This window comes from Kwoniella bestiolae, chromosome 7 (genome assembly GCF_000512585.2).
Source record: "Kwoniella bestiolae CBS 10118 chromosome 7, complete sequence".
Lineage (NCBI taxonomy): Eukaryota > Fungi > Basidiomycota > Tremellomycetes > Tremellales > Cryptococcaceae > Kwoniella > Kwoniella bestiolae.
In genome coordinates this window covers 1,016,603-1,029,047 of record NC_089247.1, presented here as the reverse complement: position 1 = coordinate 1,029,047, position 12,445 = coordinate 1,016,603, and the positions used below count along the sequence as shown (strand labels likewise).

General features: G+C 46.5%; 5 protein-coding genes across 5 annotated transcripts; 3 read left to right on the top strand and 2 right to left on the bottom strand.

Moving 5' to 3' along the window:
• Positions 1–106: 106 nt before the first annotated feature.
• Positions 107–3,372, top strand: I302_108307 (uncharacterized protein; the record flags this gene model as incomplete). The annotated part of the gene is made up of 10 exons (XM_019193921.1): positions 107–383; positions 459–640; positions 714–784; positions 853–1,208; positions 1,302–1,402; positions 1,475–1,605; positions 1,695–1,849; positions 1,999–2,670; positions 2,768–3,042; positions 3,133–3,372. The coding sequence occupies 10 exons, from the start codon at positions 107–109 to the stop codon at positions 3,370–3,372; spliced, it is 2,460 nt and encodes an 819-aa protein (XP_019044044.1).
• Positions 3,373–3,518: 146 nt separating this feature from the next.
• I302_108306 (uncharacterized protein) lies at positions 3,519–4,243 on the bottom strand (the record flags this gene model as incomplete). The annotated part of the gene is made up of 4 exons (XM_019193922.1): positions 3,519–3,606; positions 3,728–3,949; positions 4,106–4,185; positions 4,241–4,243. 4 exons carry the CDS (start codon positions 4,241–4,243, stop codon positions 3,519–3,521), a joined length of 393 nt encoding a protein of 130 aa, XP_019044045.1.
• A 462-nt stretch (positions 4,244–4,705) lies between these two features.
• I302_108305 (uncharacterized protein) lies at positions 4,706–6,610 on the top strand (the record flags this gene model as incomplete). Its single annotated transcript, XM_019193923.1, has 3 exons — positions 4,706–5,098; positions 5,206–5,256; positions 5,381–6,610. The coding sequence occupies 3 exons, from the start codon at positions 4,706–4,708 to the stop codon at positions 6,608–6,610; spliced, it is 1,674 nt and encodes a 557-aa protein (XP_019044046.1).
• A 470-nt stretch (positions 6,611–7,080) lies between these two features.
• On the bottom strand, positions 7,081–8,250 carry I302_108304 (uncharacterized protein; the record flags this gene model as incomplete). The annotated part of the gene is made up of 5 exons (XM_019193924.1): positions 7,081–7,197; positions 7,370–7,484; positions 7,594–7,669; positions 7,736–7,815; positions 7,904–8,250. The coding sequence occupies 5 exons, from the start codon at positions 8,248–8,250 to the stop codon at positions 7,081–7,083; spliced, it is 735 nt and encodes a 244-aa protein (XP_019044047.1).
• A 3,233-nt stretch (positions 8,251–11,483) lies between these two features.
• I302_108303 (uncharacterized protein) lies at positions 11,484–11,879 on the top strand (the record flags this gene model as incomplete). Its single annotated transcript, XM_019193926.1, has 1 exon — positions 11,484–11,879. One exon carries the CDS (start codon positions 11,484–11,486, stop codon positions 11,877–11,879), a length of 396 nt encoding a protein of 131 aa, XP_019044049.1.
• Positions 11,880–12,445: the final 566 nt, after the last annotated feature.

Genomic DNA, 12,445 nt, shown 5'->3' with positions numbered 1-12,445 from the left:
ATCAACTGGCATCTCTGTCTTTGCATGACAGTCATATGATAACTAGTCTAGTCTGATCAGCCGCACCTTGAGAGTGTCTAATCGATCAGAACTTGACAACTCCAGGATGATATTCCCCGACCAGACGTCCTTCACCCCCCTCTCTACCATCTCTCTCCCCTCATCTCACATCCTCCACCCGGGATCATGTAATCCCTCGATGGACCTTGTCGTTCTGCTTTCGTCTCCTTCCACTGCAGCAAACATAGGAATGAACGCATGGAAAGGTAAGGGGAGAGATGTGGGTTCGAAAACGCAGGTATCGTTATGGCGTACGGGTGGAAGTAAGGTTTGGGAGGTCAGTGTTGAGGGGATAGTAAGAGGTTTGGCTTGGAGTGAGGATGGTGAGTTCAATGTAATGAATATGTTCTGGGTGACTAGAAGGAGAGGCTGGTTGAGGCTGATCTGTTGAGAGGTAGGGCTCATCCTCTCCATACTGTTTTCGACACCTAGTCAAAAGACTATCGAACATCTCTCGGTACATACTGGCGAGGTGATACGGTCCATACCCATTCACCTTGGACTGGATGATGTAGGTGATAGGGGACGATGGGTAGATATGAGATGGTCCACTTCACAGGATGGGTGGCATAAAGTCAAGGTACGTTATGTACATCTACCTGGAGTTGCAAATAATCCTTACCAGGGGATCGAGCTGACATTCGTCCACTCAGAACGGCTCAGCCTTGTCCATCATAGATTCATTACCTACCGTCACACCTGTTGATCCACCAAAACCACCCAAGTGAGCAATCAATCTCCTTCCCCATACCTCCCTCTGACATCCTGCTGACGGGTAGACGGTGAAACTAGCCAACTCCCATTCATGCGTCAAACCAAGCTCCCACCACCTAAACCCACCCTCCATCCCTCTCTAGCGACCTTCCCAGCACTACTCCCATCTACAATTCCCCTCCAACCAGATATCCTGCAAATATCTGGACATTCCTTCCTGACTGGTACTTTCGCTTTACCTACCTCTTCACCGAGGGGCAAGCACAGACCCAGTGAAGGGTTATTGGAGATGTCGAAAATTTCAGATAAGATGGTATATTTGTTGAATATCGTGTTGAGGGGTCTAGAGAACGCCGAGATTGCTTTCAGGGAGGGTGAAAAGCAGACGATGATTTGTAGGGAGGATTTGGAAACTTGTGCGAAACAGCAGGCTAGTAAGTCTGAGTCTTTCCCCTCGGGCTCGGATATTAGTTTCACATGAAGTACGCGATTAGGCCAGGAGGCTGATATATCTTCCTGATACGCAGTGTCAATACAGGATGTGCATTCTGATCTGTTTAGATTTCTGATGACTGGAAGAAGTGGGGTGGCAGTGAATGAATGGATGGGTAACAGATTGACTGGTAGAGTCAGTAAGATTACACTTTTGATGCAATGGAGAAGAAATAGCTGATCTGGATGATTGTGGTATGGTACATAGACAATAACGAAATGGGATCAAATGCTTGATACGTCTTTCCGAACGATACAGAATCTAATAATCGAAAGTATCTCACCTGCCTTGGAGAGAATCGTATTATTGCTAGAAGAGATCAGAGGATGGAGTAGAACGTGAGTCATGCCTATCTTACGAGACACGATCTGAGCTGACAATGTGTGTGTGTGTGTGTGTGTGTTGTGTTATCATGTTGGATCATTAGACCGAAATATCAATCTCAGCTGCATCTGAACGAATCTGATATAACGAGATCTATCGATCTGGTCTTAGGTTTCGCGCAGTTGGTAGATCGGATGAGGAGGGATGCGGAGCATGAGATGAAAGCTGCTTCGGAGTTCATGAAGTGGTTGAAGTATGGTGAGTCACCGGCAATATTTTGAGCAGGACGAGGCTGCTGTGAGGAGGCACCCACACCCACACGATGATATCATGCAGGCCAGCATTGGCCAGACCACAGCTGATAACATCCTCCGTGACTTTAGAAATTGCCAGAGCGGCATCCCAAGATCCCTCATCTGATGATCTTCCCACACCTACGCACGACCTCAAGCTCGTCTGGTCGTTCATGTTAAATGGTTTCGTCCATTCTTCATTCCATCAGCATTTCCCTTATCTCATTGTCAGACCTCCCAAAGATGTCTTACCTGATACCTATATGACATACCCTCGAAAGCCTACCAGAGCATTGGACGAGGTGCTGAAAGAGACAAATGAGGTTTTGGGAATGGGAAATAAGAAGTATATAGGAGATACACCTTCTGTCCAGGCGAACGAATCGCTTAATTCTGATACGTCCATGGACATGTCCATTTCAATGACCAACGAAGATGACGAAGATGGAGAGGATGGAGATTTAACTCCTACTGGGATTTTGTCAGAGGAGGAAGAAGAGATGTCTAGGTTCTCGAGCCCTGATACTGTTGAGAACAGGTACGATACCTCGGAGGTAGGGGAGGAGGAAGTGAAGAGGGTGTTAGAGAAGGAACCGTGGGTGTGGGTTAATACTCTCATTAGGGATTTGGAGGGATTGGTTAGAGGTGCTGTTGGGGTTGTGGGTGGTGACGGTCTTGCCGGTGCGGGTGGGGTAGATGAGAGTGGATTGAGGGATCGGAGAGTAGTGGATGGGAATGAGTGGGAGGTGGTGGTCTCTCCTGAGGATGGGGATGGTTCGCAGCGGTGTGAGTGTTTGAACTTTCTCGTTCCTTTCGTCTTCGATGAGACACGATTCAGATCATTTCGTACGATGTATTGCTGATGATGCTCTGACTTCGTTAGTATGGTTACTCAACAATTCCGAGGGTCGGTCAATATCGAAAATCGCTACCTTTTCTTTTAGGGATTCTGATGGAGAGGAAGATGTATCGTCGCGATGCCTTGCCATTCAATTCTTCGATGATGAAGAGATTGTATTGTTGATGGAATCTGAGAATGGACGGTACCTTGTTACTTTGAGATATGCGGATCTGGTGGATGAGATGTTTGAGTTGCCAGCTCAGGAAGGGGGATGGGGGTTGAGGGATGTGATTGGGCATTACAAGGATGCTTTTGAGGTAAGTATCAGTCCCTTCTCTGATCGCCTCTCACTCGGTCCTAGAGTTTGAGAAATTATTATCATGCCTAAAGCTGATTGTGAACCGCAGACAATCCCGCTCATACCGATATCTCGCTCGAGGTATCTTGGCCCAACTCCTCAATTCGATGATACCCTCAACGGGGTTGGGAAAGCCGAGATAGCTTTGAATGGACGGAAAGGTAGGAGACTGGGATGTATATTGTACGAAGATGGGAGGGAAGTGCAGGTGTGGGATCTGGATGTTGATGAGGATGAGGATGAAGAGGGGGATGGGGAGGGGGAGGAGATGGATGGGGTTGAGGAGTGATACTGGTTATGAATTGATGAATTGACATGATGATTGGATTAAAATTACAATTAAATGTGTTTCATCGATGTGATGACTTTTGGTGATATTATACATGATTTTACTTGTCTTCTTCACCTTCCATCGTCCGTTCATTTCCTCTACAACTACACCTCTGATCCATCTGGTTCTTCGTCCTCCACATCCGGTATGGTATATACAGGTTTCGAGAATGATCCGTCGGGGGATTTGAAGCTGGGTTCGAGAGACCAAGTCAGCTCAATTACATCTATACTTGAGATAACCATTCGTTGTACCTTCCTTTCTCATCTCCGGACTTCTCCATATATTATGTAAAGACCAAGAGGTAACTCACCTAACATAAAGACTCTTCCACCTCCCCCACCCCAATTGAGATATCGTCTTCCCCCCCTCTTCCAACAACTGTATTTCCCTTTCATTCCCCTCTTGACCCTCTACAAGCGACTTGTCCTCCCATAGTTGAATATCCGATGTTGAAGTCGGAAGGTCGACGGGAAGGGAGGAGGAGAGTGGAGAGAGGGCAGGGAGGAGTTGAGTCTTGAGGGATGATATTGAGCTGTATGGTTTGGGCAGTACAGATTAGCTGAGTCGTCAACAGAACATACTTTGTTATTAAACATCATATCCTCTTTAATAAACAGTATATCTCGAGGTGGAATATGGTCGACTCATTTGAGTGGAAGTAGGTAAGTTGAAGACATGAGATACCCACGTGTTAGATGGTAAGGAGAGGAGGACGGCGGATTTGTAGAAATGGAATGTGATATGATGCAGGTTGGATGATTTGGGTGGCTGGGCGATATAAATCAGTCAGCTGGGGTCTTTAAGGACTGGGTTAGCTGCTCACCATTTTCGAAGTGTGTGACTGCTCTACTCTGCGTTGATGAAGAGATGGATATGTGAATATAGATAAAGTAGCAGTAGCAGCAGCGACAGAATCGTCTCTTCAGAGCACAACCAGGACCAGGTTGACCGGATCATCATCATTACCACTAACTAGTACGCGTAGTAGTATATAGGAAAAAGTAGCGGCGATCGCCGAGACACGTTAGTCGTACGTGCTTAGCTTGGCACCACGATATGATTGCATTTACCCGATAGATAGTAGGATGATACAATGGAAGTGTATGACTATGATCACTCAACATCATACTCCTGACTTGTAACATTGTACATTAACTACAGCATAGAAGATCAAGATCCAAAAGCAAGACGACAACACAAGAGGGAATGTCGGCTCCAACACCCTAGTCACCTGTCCCTCAATCCCTGTACTCGGCTCATCAGCCGATGATAGACATCAACGAACGCCATGCAAGCTTCCACTTCCTCTTACACCCCTCCATCCGACTCAGAGATCTGGGCACAATCTCAATCCTCCTCTTCCAACTACAATCTCACAAGTAATGGTAGTCCCTCCTCATCGCCCGAATTGGGCGGTCGACGTACCCTCCGAAGTCGCAACGGTGCTCAAACTCCACGTATGACCCATCCTTTATCTGCTCTTACTCCTCCCACTCTGTATACCGACGTACTAGGCGATGTGAGCCGACCGAACCTTATGAGACTCACTAGCGAGACGGAGCGACAGGTGGCCGAGTCCTCCGCCTCGGGGGGTAGTATGAGAGGGAGTTTGGATTTGTTGAGGATGACTCCGACTGAGGCGGGGGAGGATGGGAGGGAGGTGGAAGTTCTGATACATACTGTTAGTCCTCCCATGTCCCCATGTTTTTGGATGTCATTGTTGGTGGTCGGACATCATTACTGCATCACCAGAAGGAGAAGGGCTAGAGCTAATGTAATGTGACATAGATCAAACCTAACGAATCGTTAGCTGGTATAGCGCTGTTGTACGGTATAGATGTGAGTTTGGTTTATCCTCCTTCCTTTGATCCTTCTCTTCCCTTCCCGGTCGAACAACTCCTACGGTCAACCTCCGTGACCTATATATACCTCTAACACTGACCAACCGCCCACCGTAAATTAGCTCGCAACCCTCCGAAAATCCAACAAGCTCTGGTCCTCTGACCCTTTACATATCCGAACGCACCTGTACGTCCCCCTCGAAGCTTGTCGGTGGAACAAAGCCAGAGAAACGTTAGTCCGTGGACCAGGTGAAGGGCAGGTCACGCTACTGCCCAAGACAATCCATGATAAGGGCAAAGGAAAGGCTAAGGAGGTAAACGGCTATAATCTATTTAGCAATGAAGGCGAGAATGGGATATTAGACTTGACTGATTCGCCCAAACCTCAAACCTATCTACCCAACTCATCCTCCACCTCATCCCTATCACTCGCATCTACCTTTCTTCCTTCGACAAATCATTCTTACGATCAGAACCACCCATCCCCACCTACCTCAACCGAACCGCTCGCCTCGCCCTCTGACGACGGGAATACACCTAGGATATTGGATGTGGTGCGAATCCCATCAAGTCAATTACGGTTCTTTCCTAAACCGAAGCCTGATAAACCGCCTGATGGTGCTAGAAGATCACTGGATTATTTCAATTCTAAATCTAGTAGGAGTCCTGGGTCTAATGCACTCTCTTCGCCGTTGAGTAGGGATGGTAGACCATCAGGAGAACTCGAACGGAGATCAATAGAAGATACGTTGCATAATTCCATTCCAGGCATTAGACGCAATTCTCATACAAAACCACCATCGCCAGATGGACCGACCATAATTAACGATCTCTCTACACTCCCTCCATCACTCAGACCTACCTCACCGCACCAGAGTCATTCTCATTCTCAGAGTTATTCAAAGGGAAGATCGAAATCTACCATCGTCAAAATACGTCCGCCCATCCCCCAAACTCTACACCCTCATCAGCGGAATGCGTCCAGCGGAGCAATGGAAAGTATAAAAGGGAGTATACAAAATTTCTTTACCGTCCCTCCTCCCCCTCCGGCCCAATCCCCTTTTACATATAATACTCTGGGAAGGTCATCGTCGCAGCGAAAAGAGAGGCCGAGGGTAGCTTCCTCCCCTTCTACCTCGACTTTGGCTTTAGGCCGCAACTCTCCGAACATGTCCAGTCCGGTGGTAAGGAAGCAGGAGAGCTTGGAGCTTAAGACTCGTTATTCCGAGTTGGGGTTGGATCTCGGATTGGGCGGATTGGGAATTAATGTGCCTTCATCTCATGCGGTGAGAAAGGGGCTGGGGAGGAAGGATAGTTTAGGAGGAGGGGATAAGGGAGATAAGCAGGATTAGTATTTCGACGGCGATGACATACTAATGTCGAGGTGGGGTGTGTGTTAATTGCTGGATGAGACAACTACTGCGTTGACAAGACCTCAAGGGAAGTTGGAATTAACGAACATCAGTCCAGATGCTGGGTTGCTTGAGACCTCAAGGCGGTTTTGTACATACTAGGTTATAGATGGATATCATCATTTATTTGTATATATCATTTGTATACCCCACCTTCACTGCAATATCTCTTGTGTGCGAGAAGAATATTCTTGTCGGAATAGGAATTCTCAGGTTTGTATATATGCATTGCATGGTTTGTCTGTCATGTTACATAGAGAGGAGTAATGTACAAGATAGAGGGGCGGTATACATGATGAATGCGTGATATGATATGATCTACTGTACATATTTGACTGGACAACCCAACTCAGCTCATAAGCTATATCAACCCCTTCAAGCCAGGTGCTAGGTCTTTGTAGTTGGTGGAACTACGTCGATATCTGTTCGCCCTCGAGTGCGATCTGAGGTGTCTGGGTCTGAGTCTGCGTCTTGGAGGAAGGTAGGTCGGCTACGTCTTTTAACTTGCTGGCTACGGCGTTGGCGGACTGAATGATCTCAAAGGTGGTCAGCTTCAGAATATTCACAATCAATATATATATATATATATATGTACCCCCGAAGAGCAAGAGAACGAGATGGGGAATCTTGGCACGTTGATATGGAAGGGTATCATTTCCCCATTTAAGCTTGATTTGAGAAGGAGGGGTTACGACTCACCCTTGAGAATCCACCGAGGTGTACATCGACAGCATCGAATTTCATCTTGATTTCTTTTTTGGTTTTGATGAGGGTGTCGCGTTCTTTGGTTAGTTGGTTGACTTGATTTTCTCGTCTGAGTGATGAAGCAATGATTTATTAGCTGATCTTTCGATGAGTAAGGACTATCCTTCAGGATGCGAGTCAGGAAGAAGTCAGATGGATGAAAGACAAAGTGAAATCACTTTTCAATCTCCCTCAACTCGTGCTCTAATCTGGCTATCATCAACTCGTTCTCGTAGTCTTCGCTGTCTTTTGAAGCTATATGCCAAGTATTGTCAGTTGGGTCCACAGCGGATTAGGACGTTTGAACTTAACTGAACTCACGTAAAGCGTTTAATATACTTTCATCGGCAGATGATAAAAACTCTTCTATCGAAGGTAGATCCATCTCCTCGTATGCGGGGCTATAAAGACACACATAGTATATCAATACCAATCCCATCCCTCGTAGATTAATGAAGATAGCCAGATATCCGAAGACAGAGCACCAACACATATTCACTGCATTTCCTCATCTCATCCTGCACCCTCGTACTCTCATATTCCACCTCCCTCAACCTCTCGTCAATCCCATCGAGCTCATCCCTCGCCTGCGCTGCATTAACCCTAGCGGCATTAAGGAGGATCTGCGATTTACGAGTGCTCTGCCGTATCGCCGATGTGAGCACTGTTATTGGTACAGTCTCCTCTTCCTCCGAGGTGGAGTTTATGTGAGAAGTTATGGAGTGCAAGAGAGGGTCGAGGTCTGGTTGTGGGGAGGATGGGAGGGGCGAGGGGATTGGAAGGAGGAGGAGGGGGTCGAGCGGGGAGGGTGGGTGGATGGTTTTGGGTAGGACCATGTTATAAGTGGATGTACGGGATGTTTTGTATGTGGTAAGGACCGGATGATGGAGTTATGATTTGTGAGTATCTCGTACGCGGGTGATATCGATGTATATATGTTGATGTGTTGGTATAAAGTGGGTGGGTGTAATCGTAAAATGATGGATGGGTTCAGGTCACTCGGAAGAATGAGGATCATCAAAATACCAGTTCCAAGACAAAGGATGGAAGACGGGATCAAATTGAGCAGTTAGAGAATAAAGTGATGATGTCACTCTTAGTCAAACGAGGGTTTAATGTCAGTCATTTATCACAGTGAGGTGAGTTGACTTTATGATCTATGATGATTGATCTCGGAAGACCAACGAGCAGCAATCAGGTAAGATGTGAGATATGATAGGACAGGATATGGGGATGAAGGCAAGGCAGATAGATGAGTTGTGCTCATGATTCGAGATTGACTAATATCGAATCGGGTCAAGAGATGTGACCAGTGGAGCTGACGTGATTTACAATACAGTCAACTGAGTTGACGCACAGACCACACCCCATTCTGTATCACACGAGTTGACTAAGCTACTGTACACTAACTGATACTCCACCATGCAGTAAATTTGACAATGTTGTATCATTATCTGTTTTTGTTCTTCTTCCTTTACTTTCTTCTTCATCCTCTCCCATCATCTCACCTCATCTCACTATACCGCGCTATACCACATCCTAGTCTATCAACATCATCATGCCTACCACCCTCTTATCTCTCAGCGGACGAGGTCCTCCAACGTATCGCACTTTTCACCAATCGAGATGCTTATACACCTTTTCCTTCATTCCGCCCTTACTGGTCAAACTTCAAGGGCGAGATCACTTCAGCCAATCATGCCGACTTCCTCGCTTTTCGTTCAAATTGTAAGAGGATCCATGATGTATGTGGGCTGAAGAACCTGCAAATCCACTTGAAGAGCTTCAATGCGGTCTGTATCTGGAGTAATGCTGCTCCTGATACTATTATGAAAGGGGTTCGGTGAGTTAGACTCTTTCTGTGTGTTTTGACAGGTTGAGCTGGATCTGATGCGGCTTCATTTGCCTGACAGCCGACTTCGAATGGTCATCGCAGGCTCTCAATACGAGAATCGATTCATTGCCAATTGGGTCTTCCTCGTTACCTTTCTTAACACTCTGTGCTCCCTTGAAGAGCTCATGATCGATGGTCACCAATGTCACGGGCTGCGGGGCACTGATACGACCGGTAAACCCCTCCGCGTGCCATCAAACGCGACACTTCCAAATCTCGAGTCCTTATCAATCACATTGGTCTGCCGGTGCTGTTCAAGCTCCTACGGGGCATCTGTGATACTGATTTGTCCGAACCTGCAGCATCTTCGACTGAAAATGACACAGCCCAACCTCTTCGTGAACACACTTACAGACATCTCCGATGCATGGTGTGATCGGTTTACACAGTCCTATCTCCCACTGCAATCCATCATACTCGGTTTTCAGAAATCGGTGGACTCTGACAATGACCAATCCGTTACCGTTGAAACTGCCGAGGTACTCGATGTGTTGGCCGAACAATTCCCCATATGTCAACGGATCCTCGTCCATTCTTTCGACTACATCGATCGTATGACATCATACTTAACCGTAGGGGTACAGAATGTTGAAGGAGATGCAGAGAAGGTGTAATCAATCATTCAGAATAAAGATGGATCCGAATATGAGACTGTGGTAAGCGGCTTACTGGACAGTATGTAGCACACATCGCTGATCGCAAACGATGATTTGAAATAGGGTAACTACTTGAGATCGTTGAACGATTTGAACTACTTGACACATCTTGATTGGGGCATTTCGGTTATTTCGGACAGATCACGTTCCGCCTTTCAGCCTCCTCGTGCTGGACAAGACATGAGACAATTCATGCGACAACTATCAAGAAGAGATCAACATCCACTTGAAAACTCAGTATTCCATTATCGAAGGATTTTAACGACACTAGCCCAGCTGTTCGTGGAGCTCATCCCACCTTTGGAGTCAGGAGTCTTTTGGGACCAAGGAACGGAACACTCGTCGAAGGATTGGTATTGATGGACTTGGTCAACTGAGATCGGCGAAGATGGACTCAAGTCTGCCATCGTGGCTAAAACACCCATCTTACACAGCGAGGATTTCGTACAGTGCAGAGATGGGGATGTCGCTGGTGTTCGGCGAAGCAGAACACAATCTCCGGAAGATGGAGATGTTGGACCGAAGGAATATGTTGATATCTCGAGATGGGAGAATGATGATACTTGGTGACGATGAAGTGTCAGATGGGCAGATACGGAGAAAATAGGAGATGGGTAAACTTTGTATGGCTGTATAGGGATCCGGGGTGTTCGACTCGAATTGAACGTAAACGTGTCATTACAAGTCAGTCGTATGAAAGCTGTATAATATATTTATGAATCATTCACAATGTTACGCAGAATTACATACAAACAGTAACACGTCGAAGGAGACCAGCTAGCTGCACTCCCTCCTTTCGCTGACTTTTCCTCTGCTGAGATTCAAGAGATGTCAGACTTGTATCACTTCCTACAGTTTTTGCCACAAAATATCTACGAGTTTGCCGTTTTCCCACTGTAGACACCATATTTCAGATGGACCAGTTTGTATGACATGATTGGCTTGTTCCCAGCGGGAAGCGGTGGGTATGACAAGTAGCGGGTCTGAACCTTGCTGAAAACGCTCAATTGCAATGAGGTGACCTCTCCCGCCAGATCTGTAGGCGAAGGAGCGCCCTAGGCTTTGCCAAATTTAGAGTTTGCCATACAAACACTATCTTTCTGGCTGAGAACCTTAAAAGTCCCATCTGGGATCAACCATGATTCAATGTGCATGCGGCGTGCACCCTCATAAGCTGGACAGATATATACTTGGGGCAGAGATGCACTCATAGGGCTGCGCTTACAGATGACAAGATATACAAAAACAAAAATTGTTCTATCATCAGAAACCGGGCTCTATGGTGGGGAAAGCAAAAATCGTAAATGATTTTTGGCAAAAACTGTATTCAAAGGACAGATTCTCTCAGTTAAGATCCAGCTCAAGGACGACAATTTCAACTGACTTGCAAAACACCGCTTAAATAGTCGACTCGAATTCCACACCACCCACTCTTCAAACTTTCAAGTTACTTCTAGTACTGAATCAACATCACCCTAACCTCTGCCGATCTTTTCGTCCCAACCTCAGGTCAATAAGCATGCCGTCGTCCTCGACTCAAGAATCTTCAGCTCCCATCTCCATCACTTCTTCTCAGAAGACGGATAATGCCCCTGCCCCCTCCAAGGCATCTTCACGTCCGGCGCAACAACCCAGTTTCATGTCTCTAAACAGTTTAGTTCATCAGATCGAGCATGGATCTGCCCAGGCCGGGGAATATAGTAAATACCAGTTCCCTCCTCCAGGTCAACGAAATAAGGCGGGGGGTATACCTGTTGTGGAATATGTTCCCAGATCCGAGAGAATCAAGTCCGAGAGATCCGAGTCTGACAGATCTGGTCAGCCATCTGCTTCGTCCAATCGTGAAGGAGAGGGAGTGACACAATTCAGAGTGGAGGAGAAGAAGGATGAACAGGAGGACGTTTGGGTTTTGTAAGTCTGCTTGAATTGCATAGCATAACATTTGTATATATCACGGTGAATCTCATTGTAGATCGATCTCTGTGTTTGATAGAGATGAATTGATCATGATCACGGTAGAGTACAACCCATATGGATTTAGCATTCTTTCTATGGAGAGCCTTGTGGTTATGTTCTACATCAAATGGTCTCGGCCAAGCTGTGTGGCAGACCTCTCATTCATCCTTTCGTCCGAATCTGCTCCATACAAGTTGACGGGGTGAAACCTCAAAAAGACTTCCGGCTGCTATCAGACAGTGATGCGCAGCCGTAGACAGATAGTTCTGATGACGTTGCGCATGAAAGGATTTATTATAGTCACAAGAAGGTGTAGGGGTGAACGCGAAACGTGTATCGCTGAGCTGTGAAAGGAGGGCTCATGAGGTCCTTTCTGAATGCACAGGGGCACAACGTCAGAGTACAAAAGGTTCTGGCTGGGTTACAAATGAGGGTGCAGGTCCAGACTCGAAGACACAAGTTAGCAGGACAATGCGTATATAAGACAACTTTGGTGACCTCGATTATCTTACATCTCAATCAACC